Raw genomic sequence first — 18488 nt, forward strand, 5'->3', positions numbered from 1 at the left:
TTTCATACTAAGCTTTCAATAAAACATGCTGCTTTCTCAGTCTGCCTGATAGCAAAAAGAGAGATTTTTCAGTCAGCTAGAGCAAAAGCTAGAGCATAAGTGTTACACTAAGGATTGTGTTTTTGTCTCACAAAAACACAATCCTTAACGTAACACTTACGTGGTCTATGTTGTTATTTCCTCATCCGTCAATGTTGCACTCATGTGTGTCTCCACATAATGATTATTGATCTCCAAGCACAATTACACTTGCTGTGGGAAAGTAAATGGGAAACATCAACATCACAGTGTAGTTTGAATCACAAAATACTCTTCTTTAGATCAGTCTTTATTCTCTCTATATAAAAAAGAAATGTGTATATTACAAGATTTTAACATACTTTAACATGCAATACAAATCTCTTGTATTTAAACACAGTTGTTTGAAAGCCTGGTTGTACAAATGAAAAAATATCTAAGTATGAACTGTAAGTAAAAAAACTTAATCCTGAACTCTGGTATAGACCAGTTACAACAGGTGGGTAGATGCTTCAGACAGCAGGTGCATTACACAAAAACTGCTGGTGAAAAGTTTTGCTGGATTTTTTTACTGGGATATTTTAAAATTCTTTTTAAACACTCTTCTACTTTCATGTTTTGGTGAATAATTGCACTTTGGAATAAAATTTTCACAAATCATCCTTGCACTGGTCGATTGCATCACCTTTGGCTGGAATATAATGGCATTCAGATGAAAGTACCTTCTCCTTACTTGCAAGGACAAGTTCTATAAACTACAGGTGGTGAAACAGGTTCAGAAGGCAGAGCTGGAAAAATGGATCTTTATGGTCAAGCTGGTAGACAAGGGTGTTTTGTTTCTTTGAAGATGGGATGCTTTGAAGGTAGTTGTTAAAACACCCTTTCTGCAAACTTGCACAATTATATAAATAAAAATATTGCTCATTTTGATCAAGCTGTCCGTCATGTGGTTGTGTAGCTCTGTTAAAAATTAACCACTCAAGGTTCAAGAGTGCCATTTCACTTAACATACAGGTCTGTGCATGTAGATTTCTCTACCAAAACATTTTCCTGAGAGATCTTTTGCATAAGACCATATCAATCAGAAAGTTTCCAATACAGAAATGAATATGCTATATACTACAATTCTATTTTATGTAAAACATAGTAGTAAACTTCTGAAGTCAAACTGTTAACATATTAACCAGTTTCAGGCATGGCTTGAGTCCAGTGCTCTCAATTGTCATCCGCCAGTTGTTTTTGTAAACTAGAAAATATGAGAAAACAGTGTTAGTGCTTTTTAGGAAACTCAGCTTCCCCATGAATTTCCATTGCTGAAGATGATAACTTACAAAACAGCACTTCTATACACTTCAGCCAACCAACATGAATTTCAGAATAGGCAGAAGCCTTTCAACTTTTTAATCGAATCAGTTGTTTACACGGACAATATACCTCTCTTCAAATAAGCTGATTTCAGCCAAGGAAAAAAATCTGAAATCCAAGAAACTTCTTTTGCACAGGTGCAGGATTTGCCCCAGGGCGTAAGAAGTCAAATGTTATTTAAAGGACTGTAAAAATTTAAAGTTTAAAAAGGAATGACCAGAGGGCAGAGCTCTCACCTTTCCAGGTACTCCTTGACATTGTTGTAGCCGTAGAACCTGGCCAGGTGGATGAGCATGCCGGTGGCACAGCGCCCGTCCCGCCGGCGGCAGTAGCTGCAGTTGCACACCCCGCGACACGGAGGACAGATCCAGGCCTGCAGGGGCGTGAACGTGGGAGAAGGGGAAAAGCAAGGTATGAAAAATGTTATACTGGCCATCCTGTTGCTCAGAGAAATGGGAGTATGGCTTCCCCACTATGGGATTGTTCAGGGCAAGGTTTTACATGCCTCTATCAGCCAGCCAGCCAACCTTATTAACATTTTCCAAATTCTGCAGGATTAGAGAATTATTAAGTGCTTGAATACTTCTTAGTCTGAAGCCTCAGGTTCTCTGATGTGCTCAGTATTGATTTTCAAATAGACTGAAGTCATCTATAATGCCTAACATTCATTCCATGTTAGGCTGACTGTAGACAACTCCCTACAAAGAGATGGGTACCCACTGTGACAAGTTCCTTTGCCTCTCTCTGCCTGCTGGTACGGGACAATTCCTGGGACTGAATTAACCAGCTGGTACATGAAGTTAATTACCTCCAAGCTGCCCAGCAATTGCACATAAAAGCACAGGTGCTAACAGAGCAGCCACTGCCACACTGGGCTAGCACATCAGAGCCATTAGTTAGTACTACAGATCTGCTCTTGGCAAAAAAGTCTGAACACTGTTACCATGAGCATGTTCTTAACATCACAGATTACTAACAAAACTCTATTCATTACACTTTCATTCCAGGTTCAAGAAAGATACTTACTGGATCAAGCAGAGCTGACTTCACATCTTCACCGTATCGATTTCGAAGACAGGGTCCACAGAACTGCCCCCTGACTCCTCCACAGCCCTGCTTGCGACAGATTGTCTTTGTATCGGTTGTCTTCTGTCGACACTGGTGGCAAGTACTACCCTAAAGGTGGAATGGAAGAGAAAACTATTTGTATGAAGGACATCTTAAATGCCCATTGATGAGCTTTCCTAATAATAATAAGCACAAATTCAAACCAAACCAAAGTCAAATTAAACAATGAAGAGCAAGTTCTGTTACCATGATAAATAATGTAATGATGCTAGGAATTTTACAGAGACAGTGCCAAGTTTCAATTACAAGTCTCAAATTACATGAACCTCATAATCATAGTTCTGGTCCTTACTTCTCTCCAAGAAAAACCTAAAACTATTGAGAAAATGATCTTGTGACTCATCCCTGCCAATACTATGAAGCATGACATACATGGTAAGATGATCTTTATGATAATCAATAATAACCAAATCCAGTGAAAGCAAGGAAGGAGAAGCTCCATTAAAAACACTGGACACTACACAACCTGTACAGAAATGTCATTTCCAGAGGTACAAAGAACAGCAGGGATCACTGTTATTTAATGGTACAACACAACATTTTTATTAGTGAGAGAGAAAAAGAGGATGCCAGCTCTTACCAGTGGCAAGTAATAGCTATAGCAAACTCGACTTAATAGCTCTGTGGCACAAAAACACTTTTCAGGGGCAAAAAGCCAGTGGGGAATATCAACCACCACAGCCAAGCCCAGAGAAGTCTGGCAAAGCTGTCAAAGCTGTACTTGTGTGACACAGTAACAGTGAGCTGAACTCCCCAGAGCCTCAGGAAAGGACACCTTTTAGCAAACACAGTGAAATAGTGAGAGACTTTTCATTTCAAGCACACAGACACACTGAAGAATATGGCAACCACTTACGAGAACTTTGTCATAGATTTTGTCTCTAACAGTGATTGCAATGTTGTCCAAGTCCTCCTCAGTTATGTCTTCTACCGGGCGATGAGACGAGTACTTCGATGTTCTCCTTCTTTTGCGTACTCCACAATCCCCCTGCTAAACAAACTCATCTCAATACCTTTTGTCTGATGTCATGAAGCCTCTGTCACCACACTTGGTGACAAATTCCTTCATTTACAATGGTCATGCAGTCTACAGCTGGGAAACTACAGGCTCATGTACCTCAACAGGGAAGAGTTTCCAAATCACCCCCGCCTCTTTCTCTCACTCTCCTCCATAATCTTTTCTCTACTACAAGTTTTATTCATTTGATTTAATTCCTTTCCATAATTACTACTTCTATTTGCACAAATCCTTGACATGTTTTACTGCTAACTTTTCTTTGCATTCCCTCTCCTCCTCCACTGTAACTCTTCATACTCCATTTGTTCCCTCTCAAAATCAAGAACCGTGATCATCTGCTTTCCCATGCTTTCATCCTTCAATCTCCTTGTACGTTCTCTAGTTGCTTTCTCCAATGACAATCTCTAATGTCCTGCAAAAAAAAAAACTACTGAAGTTTTAGGTTAGTCCTGCCAATCCCAGCCCTTTCTTATTAACCTGTTATTTGGAAGAAAGTACTCCACCATTAAGCAATTGTTTTTTCCATCTAAATGATCATTCCCTTTGACCCCTATTCATGAACAAATCTCATCAGATTCTTAGCCTTCCTCATACCTGTCTCTGAAGACCTCATTTGGCCTTCACTATAGATCAGTTCTGTTCTGTCCAAAACAGTCATTTACCAGCCCAGGTTCTCATTTGGTGCTACTCCTCTTCTTCTAATAGCCAAGTTCCCTCTATAATGCTTTAACTATGTCCAGCACTTGTTCCTACAAGCAGAACTGGGATCCAGCCTGGAAGGATTCAGACTTAAAGGGTCTTCCCCATAAGGGCTACACAGAAAATACAAGCAAGACAAATGACCACCATAGGCTAGAGGAGGAAAAAACCGTATTTTTAAAAATAGGAAAGAGTAAAACCTGCAACTTTTCAATTACTAGCCTGTACATTAACAGTTTGCTGGTGCAGATTCCCTTAATTCATTCTCAGTTCAGCCATATAACTCACATCTTCCTTCTGCTATTTCCAGAGAAGGATTTTTGCCTTTTTTTTCCTGAGTCTGGTAACGGAGAAGATCTGCTTTGCCACCTCCACCACCCCACTGCCTTGCCACTCCGAGGTTTTGTACATTATGGGCTCTAGTAATTTTCAGATGAAGAATTAATAACAGACCAGAAGTTAACTGTCTTGTTATGCCTGAGTCACACCAGTCACAAATAGAGCCCACTTAACAGGTGAAAGATGAGACAGACAGGCCTGGAAATAACTTCCGTAGCTAATCCCAACCAAAGATTTTCAATAACTTTGTGTAGGATGTCATGTCTGATCTAAGTGCTGGCCAACAATTTAAATGTTTCCTAGTTCCTGACTACTGGGGATATCAAAATCTGGCAAATACCACACTGAGTCTCTTCAGGAGGTTTTGTTGTCTGTAGCTACAGATGTGTTCTGCAAGTCTGACAGCTGACACAGTAAATTTTTCCAAGGCAAAATTTTCTGGTGGACGAGCAGTTCTGGTTGGGTTCATTCGGCGCGTTATCTGGCCTTCAGAGAATGTCCTCCTTGGGGTCTTCTTCTGCTTCTACAAGAGAAAAAAATTCCAGTAACTGTCTTTTCAGTTATGTTTGTAGTGTTAAACACTAGAAACAACCTGAAAATGTCTGTACCACACTTGTACTATCATGAATTGACCTACTGTTCTACTCCTTATTTGTTAAGCCAAACCCCACCACCAAATATACTTCCTACACACTATACCTTTTTTGCTACTTTTAAAAATTACACCTTAACGTCAATTTCCGTTCCAATTAACATCACAGAACTATACCAAAATTTAACATGTGGCACATTAGGGTGGTGGAAGCTAGTTTTCACTGCTCTTTGGTAACTAAATATTCTGATTTTCCCACAATCTGAATACACAACTGAGGAACATTGAGGAATAGACAGTTTGAGGAACAAGCTGAATTCTTGTTAATTTTCTTTTAAATTTTTTAAGCTGGAAAGGTATTAAGAAGTTGCTTCATTTAGTTCAAGATTCCTAATTTTGGAGATTCTTGGGAGGCGCTCTTCACACTGTCACACCTCCCAATTAGTGTGATTGAACTGATGAAACAGAAGTCCTGCATGGACATCTACCAAAGACATGGCCCTTCAAGGTTTCCTCAGATCTTTCCAGTTTATAATATACTGGAAAGATGCTACTCTACAGAGAAAGAAGGGTTGACACTCCTCTGGTTAAAGCTGAGAAAAGTAAATAAAAATAACTACTGTATCATTTCTGTTTGTGTTGAATGGTCCAATTTCATGAGCATAGCTCTACTGGGAAGCATGGATTTTAGAAGAAAACCCTACAAGAGGGAAATTAACAGAATCTAAACCCAAAGGAAAGCATGTACTCTTCCTTATTCCCACATACACAGACATTTGTCTAAGATCTCACAAAGTATTTCTGGAGCAAAAATGTAGCATCTCATCTTGGTCTTTGTCTTTCTACATAAAATATCTTATAAAATTCCATTTCCTTATGTAATCTCTGTCACTTTGCAAACCATAGCAAATTTATACAAATGAAGTGACCAAACTCAAAGGAAACCAGAAGAAAGTTTTGCTGAAAGTTTCTAATGAAACACATTAAGTCCAACATCTAAGTCTAACAAAAATTACTGTCACCACCAACCAGTACTGGGAACTTACTGAAGGAGTCGAGGAGGGCATTTTCACTGGGAACAGGTCCGGTATGGAATTCAGTTCTGCCAGCAGCTGGGCAAGCTGGAATCAAGTGATGTCACATTGAAAACTCACTGCAACTTATAAAACAAGCAACACCACCTACCATCCATTCTTCACAAGCACTTCAAATTACAGGTAAACATGTGCAAGGAACCTTTATGGAAGCACTTAAATAAAGTGGGGCTCATAAAAGGGGTTTTTTACTCTGCCATGAGCAAAAACTCTGCCAAGGATACTAACTTTATAGCTCCCACTAATTCTTACTGGGAATTAGAGCTAGCCGGATTTACATAGTATCTGGTCAAAACAGCACCAAAGGAGTGCATTACAACATGGTAATGATTGATAACAAGAAATTAAGTTCATATGATAGGAGGGAGAAAAAAAAGACAGGGTGCCAGAAGACAGTAAGATGTTCCTCAGTGAGCTTTTACTGACTGCAGATACATCTGTGCTCTTTGCCAGAGAGCTCAGCATCCCCTTAAGCAGTGCAGACACTGGGTACACACTCATTACGAAGCTAGAAAGCAACTGAGCCCCACTGGCAGTTCCCCCAATGCATGCATGTTCTGATCATGTACAGCATCAGAAGTACTTCAGCGGGATGATGATTTCTTGCACCGTGCACAAGATGTCTTTCTTGGAAGTACATTTCCACAGAAGCAGTGGCTGATAGGTACAAAAAAACCCCCTGATCTGTTCTGGAATTCCAGAATGAGGCTAACTTCTGAAAAGCCACTGGTAGTGGGGATGAGCCAAGCTGTTAGCTCTCTGAGATTGCCACAGCCATCAAGAGATTAAAAGCTGAATACAGTATTTCTCAGTAAATACTTCAGTGTGGCATTTATTAAGAGCTATTTAATGCCATTACAGTACTGCTCCTAGGATGCCAGTGAATTTCACAGTGGTTGAACTGCAAGGAAGAGTGGAAGGGGAGAAGGACCAAGGAACAGCAAGACCAACACAACAGCAGTGGGAACACATGACAGGTTAGAAGTACAGGTACAAAGCTGAAGCAAGTTTTTACACAGGAGCTGCAGGCCCACACCAAGAGGTACTGCTTGAGCTCCAAGACTGCTTGGAAGCTGCAACTTCCCTGAAACACTAATCACTGAACATCAGTCTGGATTACATAGCAGCATGATAATTAAAGAGAGCTGGTGGCATGTTGGATAATAGAGGAAAAAACATTAGTAAATGATCAGTTGCTCTTTTCCACACCTACACACACATACACACGCGTTCAGCAGTTATATAGTAAAGCAATACTGTAAAAATCACATCCCACACAGCTGAAAAATTACACTTATCATCCTCAGCAGTTTTTTGTTGGCTTTTTAATCAGTAACTGCAGGAGATCTGTCACACACAAACAAAAAGTAGAAACACTATTGTGCAAACAGCACCATAAACCACCTAAAATGACCAGCTGGTTTTCTGACATGTTCTGAAGGCTGCAAAACTTGGTAATTTATAACTTTGTTCATATCCACATTAAAAATTCTTAGTTCTACTCTGGTTTTAAACTTGACCAGGCTAGTCCCTACTTGAGGTTATTTTAGGGTTAAATGTCTGAGTGCTGAGAGTCCTCCAGGGTTTTCCAAGGTAGAAAAATTCACTGTAAGATTTTCCCAAAGTTCCAGCACAGCACCAACAGGGACCCTAAACTTCAAGTATGCTAAAGTAATTGGATGTAAATGTCAGAGAACAAAATACTGCTCTTAAATCTTACCATGGCTTTATTTTCTTTAATATTTATGGCTCTCTTAAGCAGTGCATTGGAACTTTCCTCCTGTGTTTCTTTAATGTCTTCTTCAGACTCTGAAGCAGAGCCCTCTACTTTGTCTGACCGCTTGAGAGGTGTGAGGGATTCACTGTCCTTTACAGGTAAATCAGACAAAGCCTGTTCAGGCACTTTTTTCTCAGATGACTTCCTAGTGGGAAACTGTAAAGCAACACGAAGGCCAAAGCTTCTTCTCTTGGGGGAAACCTTCTTCTTCATCTCTTCCTCCTCTTCTTTCTCATTACTCAACAAATTATCATGTTCTTCATCACTCAAGTCTGACTCCACCATCTAGAGGTAAGAAAAATCCCATGTTACATTACTGGTTCTGATACAAGAGAATTAATTTTTAAATCACTAGTTCCAGACAGCAGTCTTTCCATCCGAAGGCTGGAAATTTAGGTGAATTTATTCACCATAAATTAACATCTTTTTACAAGTTCACAGTACGCAACTTCTGCCTGTGCAGAGATCAACAAAACATCTACATATTAGTATTGTCTGAGATACAGACATGGCTGCCTCCAGAGGAACAATCTTGCCCAGTACAATCTACAAGCAGTGGAAGTAGTTCTCATTTCTAATATGTGATGCTACATTAAATAAAGCATTCTTTAGGACAACACATTTTAATTCAGCAAGAAAAAAGAGCACCATAGCGTATCAGAAAAATTCCTACAAGAACATGAAGTTTACACAGAAGAGACAGAAAAAAAAAAACAAGTCAACATATACATTCACATGTAGGTGTGACTGCCTTTACCAGAACTTCTTTCTTGTTCACCTGCACCTCGTTTGAAGCGAAGCCCTCAAACACTTCCGTTTCAGAGTCAGTGTCCTCAGTGAAAATCCTCCGCAGCTCTTCAGTGAGGTATCTGGACTGAAACCGGAGCCCCTGCAAAAACACCACTCAGCAGCTGTGACAGGCACTCGGATATAGAGCATTCACACAGCCACAATAAACAGGTTTGGAGGGTTAAGACATGCCAACTGAACATCATACTGTGAAAGCACTTTGCAGGCAAAGCCTGTCAAAAGAAACAAACAACAAGAAGACAACATTCAGTTTCAATATTGAGTTGTTTTAACTTTGCAAGATTTTTTTTTTTCATTCTGAGGACAGGGCTTTAACTGAGCTACTTCTTTTGGGGGAAACTTTCTCCTTCACTTCTTTCCTTCTGCATTACTACCCAATAAAAATAAACTATCAGTTTTCTTGTATGTAAATAATCATGTTGTTTTACATATTTTCTTCTGTTTTATGTATTTTCTTCAACAGGCCTTGAATAGAAGAAAATACAAATGAGAGATGGCGTCTGCTCCTCATGCGGTTACACCATCACTGAACTGACTGATGCCAACCCAAATGATCAGAGCTTTGAACAGCCTGACTAATATCCATCCCTCCACCTTTCAAGTTCTCAACTCGCTGGTTTTTTGGTGCAGTTTATCATTCACGTGGTCTAGGGTAGACAGCTCCTCAATTTCAGCCTATAGACCAGGAAGTAAAAACATCTCATTAAAACATTCCTCATGGTATGTACATCACATCCCCATTAAACACAAGGCTTTTACTAAACAGAAATGTATTTCCATACTTCCAACAAGAACTAGTAGAAAACCATTTAATCAACCTGTTCCTGCTAATCTCTTGAGAGACTTGTTCCTGGTAGGAACATAATCCATGTTCACATCACACCTGCCTCTTGAAAGTCAGCAACATACAAGTTTGTTTCCCCGATTTTCCTCTGTTACTTCTTCCTCCCACACAAGAAACAAAAATTACCTTTAATACAATGCATTTGCTAAATATCTTTATTCTTCCTTTAAATTCTCTCCCTTCCCTGACTTTAATTACCCATTTCTTTATTTTAAGATAATATCTGGTGAAAAAAGATACAATAGACGAGTGGAAAAACTTAGAGGGGAATGGGAGGGGGGAGACACTGCATATGCTGTTTCTTTACACTTAAACATCTACAAATTATTATGGGTAATTGTAATGAGTTTTCTCTAAGGAAAATTACTTTATTCCTTTGTTGATAGCTGCAGTGCAGCTGCTTGAGAAAGGAACAAACACAATAGGGAAGTTACTTTAAAGTTAAATTGCATTTCTTGGAGAAAACTTAAGTTTTTATGTATTCTGTCTTTTTATGAAATTCCACAATGAAGGTTGATGGGGGAAATATGCTATTTGTTAACTAAAGTGACTAAAAATAACACACCTACAGCTATGCTGTTCATCTAAGAAGAACAGTCTACACCAGGTAAAATACACACCAGGGATAGCTATTGCGGGAGAAATTGTGGGAACTCGGGAAAAGCGCAGAGATTATCAGAGCAGAACTGCAGAAAGCCCTGAGGAAAAGCAGGCAAACAGAGGTCATTACTTGCTAACTCATTTGCACCTCAGCATCCAAGGGAACACCTGATGCACAAATAGCCCATTTGTCACCCCAGCAGGGCAGCTACCTTGCATCCTTTCTCAAGTACTGCTGAATTCTTCTGAATTTCCCATCATTTTCCCCTTTGCACCAAAACTCTTTTGTTTCCTGCACAAGTACCAATGGCCTTTTGCTGCCATAGTGGTGTTTGCCACCATGAACACAGGATGATGCTCACTGATGCAGGGCCCAGATGTGCAAGGACTGCAGATTATGCTGCAGTTGGATGAAACTCAGGGTATTTTTATTTTACCATTTAGTGGTAAAGAAATTAAATTCAATACTGATCAAGATTTAAAATAATTCTCATCCCAAGGGAAACACAGGAATAATAAGGAAGGTTGCGTGCCAGCTGTAAATCTGGAACAAGTCTCACTGGCATTCTCAGCAATGCATGTTAAACTAACTACCTATCTCTTCCACGGCATTTTTCATCAGAGGATTTTAAAATGCTTTGCAGAAAAGATCATTATCATAAACTCTATGTCACAAGTTGGGAAATCAAGGGAGGGAAAAGTACGGTCAGGTGACTGCAGCCCCCAAGTAGGCAGAAGCAGAAGCTCCCACACAAGGTTTCCCCTCCACCACCAATACCTCTCCCCACTGACCCTTCTTGATGCTCCCCAAAAAAAAACCACAAATGCAAGAGCAAGCTACCTCCTGGTTTTCTGAAGTTGCCAGTACTGCTGTCTAGCAACTAGATTACAAACCAACTTAGAGCCCAGTACATTTAATTACATCTTAGACACTGTCTTTCTCCACAGCACAGACTGTGGCTCTACCCTCAAAAGGTTTCTGCACTCTCCTGGGGTCACTTGCCTATAAAGGCTGAGAAACAGAACATACTTGTAACAAGCCTTATTCTGTGTCTTTCTTTGGCTAACACTAATCATCCTCCTTGTCATCAGCACCTCTTAACCAGGTGCTGGCCTGATGGACTAGGAAAATAAAATAAAAAAAAATTCAATTATCTCATTAATGAAACAGAAGACCTTTGCAAGAGCACAAATGACAAAGGTAACTTACAACACATTAGCCCATGGCTGTCAAGCATGTAATTATAGTTTTCCAAAAGACTAAAACTAATTTTTTGCCACCCAAGACAGTACACCAGTTCTATTCTTTTCTTGTGCAGCTGGTATCTCCAGCTACCAGAGACAAAAAAATATCAAATCATTGTGCTGATCCAAGCCACTTCATCAAGAGAGCCAAGAACCAGCAGATTGTATTACTGCAGCAGGAGCTGATGCCTTCTCTGGATTACCACTATTAAAACACAATTTTGATGCAAAGACAGCGTGGAGATATTTCTGGAAGAAATACTTTGAAGCCTACATACTCACAAATGCCCATCCAATATCATGTATTTTCACTTACGTATCCTGCAACATCTTTCCAGGATGGTAATTCCCTTTTTCCTGTTTGCTTATTCTTAACAGAATAAGCAAATCAAGCAATTCTCAAACTTACCTATTTCACTTAAACTCATCTTCTGATGAAACACATTTTTTTTTTTGTATTATGAAGGTGTTTTCAAAAGCAACCACTAAACCTAAATATTAAGTTTGTTTATATTTAAGTTTAATATGGGCGCTGCAAATTACAGATTAAGGTGAGAGTTATAATTCACACAGTTTTGACACAGGCTCAGAGTATTACTGCATCCCGAGAGCATAACTGGACTATGGAAATCTGTTCCTACCTCTTTTCCAGACTCCACAGATTCAGAACTAGCACAGTTGTCCTCTGACAAGAAGCTCTGTTTGGAAGCATCATCTTGGAATCCTGGAAAATCTTCACTGTCACTGGGGGTATTATAAATGTTGGCCACATCCTTGGGTACCTGTTTCTGATTCAAAACAAAGCAGAAAATATGAGTCACACACACCAACTTAACAGGAAAACTCAAATTCGCAACCATACAATTTATTTTTATATTACTATGCAAGCACAAGTCTGTAGCACAAAATATGCTATGTGTAAATTGTACCTTATTTAGCTAAACTCCAGGAAAATTCTGTATAGACTGTTTTAATCCCTGAATACAAACTCGGGATCTGGGATTAGGGAGGGGATGCAATACGCAGGGTGTTCACCTCCACAGGAAAGTACTTCAGAGACATAAAAAAATACATGTGTGCCTCATCTTCACAAGCAGGAGCTCAGGGCACCCTTACCCAAGGGGAAACCCACCACCCCTCCTGCTCTTCCAGAGCAATGGTGGCTCAGAGGTGAGGAACACAACCTCAAACATTACACAGGCTAAAGTACAAAGAAACCTGACCTTTAGATCCCACAGTACCATTATGGATTTTAGCAGATACTTAGCTAACTCCAAAAACTAAACCAATGAAACTCGTTCTCCTTGGTCAGTACTGTCACAGAGCTTCTCCTGTGACACTTACTAAGAGAGTGAAAATGTGCTAACCAAGAACATTTCTCCTTTGCTAGAAGCCCATTATGTGTCCCACCAGGAAAGGGGGAAGCACAGCCAAGGACAGGCAGCAGCCTTCCTGAGGTGACCAAGGTCACAGCTTCAGAGTTCAAGAAGTCCAGTCCCAGCCTAGGAGACTTGTAACACACCACCAACCATTCCACTGGGCCATATACTTCACAGCAAACACTTTGAATAAGGCTCTGCACGTGCCAGGATAGTAAGAAAGCCTTCAGACAGTTCCCATGTGGGCTGCTTTAGGATCTGGTGGGTGTAAGGATGGGATGAACAGATCAAGCCTTAAAAAACAAGGAAGAAGGCATTTTGCCAAGTTTCAGAACACATTTTCACACATCCAAGTATCATCTGCAAAACCATTCTGCTAGTTGCACAAATGCTCTGGGAGACCCGTGTCTGCATTCCTCTCCAGCATCCAGACACTCGTCCCCTGCATCCCCCAGACCACACACACACCTCACACACACCACTCTGACTTGAAACAAGCCTCTATGCTGTTTGCTAAAGCCACACTCTCATTAACTATCACGAACATGAGATCAATGACCGCCTGGTCAGAGGCCAATTCTTCATCTCAAAGTGCTGTTTTCCAGCCCTGAACATTCACCAGTACGTCTCAGAGATGAGGTTCAGAACCGAGACCAGACTGCCCTTTTCCACTGTCACAGAAAACCAAGGCTGCTCATACAGGGCATATATAATGATGATTTTTTTTTTTCCCTAAGCTTACTTGTGGCAAGGCAAGTGATCCAAAGGAGGCTCATTCTCCAAAAGTAATGTAGCTGCAAAAGTTCCACTTCCATTAAAACAGCGAGCAGTACCTTCACCAAAGCATCACTCTCTGAAATAAGCTACAGTAAAGGGTGAACTTGAGCCTAATTTTATTCTTGTTCTGATCTTATAAAGCTGATGTAGCCTGATGCAAAACCAACTTACTGTTGCTGGAGCAAGAGTAGAATTCACCTCTGAAAAACTGACCCTCTTAGGCCTATAATGGCATGATCCAAAGTACAGCTGCTAAAGTCATGCTGTCCACGTCCAAACCCCTTTGGATATTCCCTTACTCCCACATCCTACAGTGAACATCCACAATCCACTTCCATTGCTGTGACAGAATTCACTCAGTACAGAGCAGTGCTAAAAATGAAGGATTGTGCATTATAATGGAAAAACATACAAGGAGCTGAGAGTCTCACTGCTACGAATAAATTGCTTCCAGAAGCCACAGCATTAGTTCTTGTGCTAATATACAGCTGAGTTAGCCACTGCTGTGATTACTGTATGCCTGATTTGCTCTTCTTCACGTACTGCTTCGGCACCTGCACCAAAGGAGTCATTATGAGGCTGTAATTACTGATTTTGAACAAGAAGAAAAAAATTCTTTCCCAGTAGGAGACTTAATTTTTTTGCATTCCCAAATTCTACAGTACTGGTACTGATTTAAGTAACTTACTGTAGAGCTCCAAGGATTTTGAGTTTGTGACTTGCTCCCCATAGCCTGATTACAAAGAATCTCAATTTGGTCACTGATGAGTCCCCATTTTACCAGAAGGGCTTACATAATAGACCACAATGGACTGCTGAAATGCTGCAGGTGTGAGAAATACTGTCTTTTAAATATACCTCTTAAAAAGGCTAAATACCTTTTAAGAACCTTTAAAGTCTAGTAAAAGCTGGAAATAATTCACAGCTGCTGAAAAAGTCAGTGTTATTTGTTAGGAAGTTTTATATCTATTGAACTAATTTATTTTTGCACATAAAACACACTTAGTTGTTTAAAATCCCTACGAGGTACTATTCAAAAGCATCAGCAAACCTTCCCCACTACAGATGGCACACAATCCAACAACTGCCAGAATAACAAATCCTATGTTTTTGCAGAACTAGTCCAAAGCTCAAGACATTCACATCTCTCAGGTTTTCCTCACATTCACATCTCCCAATACCACCAGTATACCGAGAGCATACTTGGATGTGTTGGGCTGCATGGAGATCCTATTTCCACAGAACCAGGGTGAGTAGCTCGCATGTGCCTGCGGAGGCTGGCATGTCTGTCACCAAGGGCAGAGGGTGACAGAGGCTGGTAGGATTGTCAAAACTGTTTCAGTCACATCAACTATTGAAAAGTAAAGAACCTAAGGTCCCCAGCAGTCACAAGAACATTTTTCCAAGCACTATCCCCATGAATTCCACCTTGTTAGTCAAGGAAAAAAAAGAAAAGCCCAAGGTGAGCTGTTTTGCTATTCACATCAACAGGAAGAATTTTCATGTTTCAACTGAAAAAGCGACTTTTTTCCTGACACCAAAGCCAGAAGAGATGCACCTTGCTCTGCAGGCTGTGAGATCACCTGCCTGCATGCAAACCCGTGGATTTGGTGGGAAGCAAGTTATTTCTACACCACTTACTACCCTATTTAATTTTAAGAGTTATTTACACACGTCACTTTCCCTGCCAATTGTCACACAAGCTCATTCTTCTCCAACAGTGATGTATCAGGAGAACCTACAGCATAAGAAGCAGGGCTAGATGTAGTTCTCTATTTCTGCTACCACCATGGGGAAAAAAAAAAACATTTGGGCTGTGTTCCCTTAATTCAATTTAGCACAATATATGGGTATTCCTACTCAAAGCAGAGGACAGACAAGTTCAGGCACGTTCAAACTCAGTCAGACTGAAATTACCAAAGTTTAATCCCAAGCAGATACTCACACAAACCAAACCTGTGCAAAGTCACACCTTCAGCACATGCTGGAAAGCCTCTTGACTTGTCCCAGCCTAAGGCACACCACCCAAGGGCACTGCATTTGGCTGGTACCTCAAAGGAACAACCGAACAGGGAAGCACTCCAAGGCTGACAATTGTGGGCAGTGCTACAAGAATAGAAAGGCCCAGCCAGAATGTCAATAGGTGCCAGACCAAAAAACCAGAACTATTCAGAAGTCAAGATCCTGTTTTTTCCACTCTAACAGCACTCTAAAAGCTTAGTTTTAAGCATCATACAAATGTGTGAAAGACATGGAAAGCATAGAGATACAAAACCCCCAACAGCAGTGCTAAAGAATTACACAGACTGGATGCACAGTCAAAAAGACTGTTAAGCACACAATCAGCTCAAGACTCATGGGCATCAACAAAATCTAGGAAGGCAAGGAAGATCCTAGATGACCTCTGGAATTTCTCAACATCATTAAAGCACAAGAAGCTGAAATCCTCTGGATAGTGAAGTGTATTCCGGCCATAAGCGGCAGGAGATGAAAAGGCATGTGAGTGCTCTGAAAGAAGAAGGAACTGATAGAACGAGCAGTCATCACCCACTTTTATGATCTTTGCAGGAATTATTTGATTCTAAAGTAAAGATGGATTATGCCTGAGCCTTTAATCCGTCTCAGCAACAACTCCTGGGACTTTGAGGGTGCTCCCTCAAAAGGTTCTGGGAATTTTCACACCAGTAAACCCATTGCTCCATGAAATTTTGGTAAATCCTGCTGTTTTCAGAACAGCCAGCCGAACATGGTGTCTATATTGCCTTATCTGGACTGATAATAAGCTAATGTCCATAAAGCTACTTTATCCTAAAATAATGAATGCCCAAGTGTCATAATCACACAGCAAATAATTTAAAATGTCACCTTCCACAGGCAATACCTTCCTGGAAACGATTTCCTACTCTTCAAAAATGCTGGCAGTACTGTGAGTATCAGCATGCCAACATATGAACATAATCCAAACACTACCAACTGCTACTATTTCTTACTTTGTACCACCTAATCTCTTACCAATCCTAACAGTTGTAACAACTATTTCTGAATTAACTCTGCATAATTCAAGAGCATCCCATGGTGATGCCTAATTACTGTCCAAGTCCTGGTATTCCAAGGAAAACAATTTTGTACAACACTGCGATGCATCCTCACTGTGCCTGGACGGCTCAAGTCCAGGACTTGAGTTCAGGCCTTGTGGGTGCAAACACTTAGTCACAGCCAGTGTCCCTTTAACAAGCTCTGTGTACTGAAACTGCTGTGCCAGGACCTGGTAAATCAGACCCTGGGACAGGAAATGGAACTGCAGGTCTTGAGATTCAAAACAGTTTTGTACTGCTGACGTCTTCAGCAATTGTTTTCAAATGGGGGCATGTACTCACAAGCCAATCTGCCCGTCAGCAGTGACGGTCCATGACTTCAGAGGCAAAGAGACCTTCGCTACCACATCCTTCTGGCCCAGCCAGGACTGAACTCACTGCTCACCAATGTATCACAAAGACAAGGCAGAGCCAGCAGAAGGTTGTACTCAAACAAAAATAAACTCCCATGAGAAACAGGAAAGCACCAAGAACAGACACTGTCCTTCTGCCCTTTGCTGAGCCTTGAAAGAAACATGATGCACGGACTTTAGCTGTGTACCAGAAAGGGAACTAGCAGACAGTAAGAGTCTTGTGTTACAGAAACAGAGGTGAGAACCGAGTGCCATTTGTGTCCATAGTCAAACAAAGTTAGCCCGAACTGTTTTATAGTGCCCTTATCTTCACACTGCCAGTGGAGGGCCTGAGGTCATACAGAGGTGGAAGGTCTTTGCGAGGACAGAGGTTCTAATAAATAAATAAAAACCCCTGTAAAGCTCTAACTTTCCATCAGCAAGAGTTGAATGAGATGCTGAACTTCTCCTTGCTCCTTCCCACCACCTGGGCAGCTCACCACGACTTAAAGAAAGTCAATTTAGACTACATATAAGGAGAATGATAAAACACTAGAACAGGTTGTCTAGAGAGCTGGTAGATGCTCCACCCCTGGAAACATTCAAGGTCAGGTTGGATGGGACTCTGAGCAATCTGATTTAGTTTAAGATGGCAACACTCCTTCAAGGAGGTTGACCAGATGAGGTCCCTTCCAATCCTAAGTACTCTATGATTCTATAGCAATACCACCTCCCGAGATCTGAACCACACAATCAGCCTGATGCACCCAAGCATGCGGCACCAGGCTTGGACCAGACCACAGCATGCCTCTCAGGCGACTCAAAAATGTGCCAGCGTTGGCATCGTGGCGTTTCAAAAGAAAAAAAAAAAAAGGAAAAAAAAAAAATAGTATTAGCTATTTCTAAAGTGGTATCCCCAGGCTCACAACTAATTAATTGTCAATGATCCACTCCAGACTTTATTAGAGCCGCTACAAGTCCCAGCACAGCTGCAGCTGCCCCACGCCGCTGCTGAGTGCCTCAGGGCCGCCCCGAGGGCAGTTTCCACCTCATTCCCGGCCTTTTACAACCGCGGAGCCGCCGCGCCACGTGGATGGCTCCCGGCGGGACCGCGGGCCGCCCGGTGTCCCGGACAGCGCGCTGCGGCGGGGGCGGTGCGGGCGCGCCGGGGGAGCCGCCCCGCGCTGGCGGTCACTCGCCGGCGCCGGCGGGCAGCTCCTCCGACCCCTCACGCCGCGGGCAGCGGACAAAGGCCGCCGCTGCCCCGGGCAGGCGGAAAGTTGCGGGCCGGATCCCTGCCCCCGCCGCCCGGCCCCGCTCCGCCAGCCCGCGGGCCGCCTCACCTTGCCGCGGGTCCCCGCCGCCGCTGCCCCCCG

The 18488-nt window shown here is 41.6% G+C and overlaps 1 protein-coding gene across 3 annotated transcripts; it reads right to left on the bottom strand.

Moving 5' to 3' along the window:
- Window positions 1-312: 312 nt before the first annotated feature.
- On the bottom strand, window positions 313-18482 carry CDCA7L (cell division cycle associated 7 like). Of its 3 annotated transcripts, none has more exons than XM_041466447.1 (10): window positions 18456-18482; window positions 12171-12317; window positions 8815-8919; window positions 7974-8315; window positions 6206-6280; window positions 4908-5090; window positions 3368-3502; window positions 2410-2559; window positions 1620-1756; window positions 313-1264 (listed from the first exon to the last, which is right to left on the bottom strand). In XM_041466447.1, the coding sequence occupies exons 4-10, from the start codon at window positions 8313-8315 to the stop codon at window positions 1234-1236; spliced, it is 1053 nt and encodes a 350-aa protein (XP_041322381.1). In that variant the 5' UTR covers window positions 8815-8919; window positions 12171-12317; window positions 18456-18482; the 3' UTR covers window positions 313-1233. The 3 variants fall into 3 exon arrangements, with proteins under 3 accessions (XP_041322381.1, XP_041322380.1, XP_041322379.1); XM_041466446.1 differs by having other exon boundaries at window positions 8809-8919; XM_041466445.1 differs by having other exon boundaries at window positions 8788-8919.
- Window positions 18483-18488: the final 6 nt, after the last annotated feature.

Source organism: Pyrgilauda ruficollis, unplaced genomic scaffold (genome assembly GCF_017590135.1).
Source record: "Pyrgilauda ruficollis isolate IOZ18807 unplaced genomic scaffold, ASM1759013v1 scaffold2, whole genome shotgun sequence".
NCBI lineage: Eukaryota > Metazoa > Chordata > Aves > Passeriformes > Passeridae > Pyrgilauda > Pyrgilauda ruficollis.

Excerpts from the sequence above, each read along its gene's own strand:
- CDCA7L (XM_041466447.1), bottom strand. The coding sequence starts at position 8,315 with ATGGTGGAGTCAGACTTGAGTGATGAAGAACATGATAATTTGTTGAGT. Across the intron at positions 2,560-3,367 it reads AAATCTATGACAAAGTTCTC|GGTAGTACTTGCCACCAGTG; the intron begins GTAAGTGGTTGC and ends TTCCACCTTTAG. Across the intron at positions 1,265-1,619 it reads GTCAAGGAGTACCTGGAAAG|TTTACAAAAACAACTGGCGG; the intron begins GTGAGAGCTCTG and ends CATATTTTCTAG.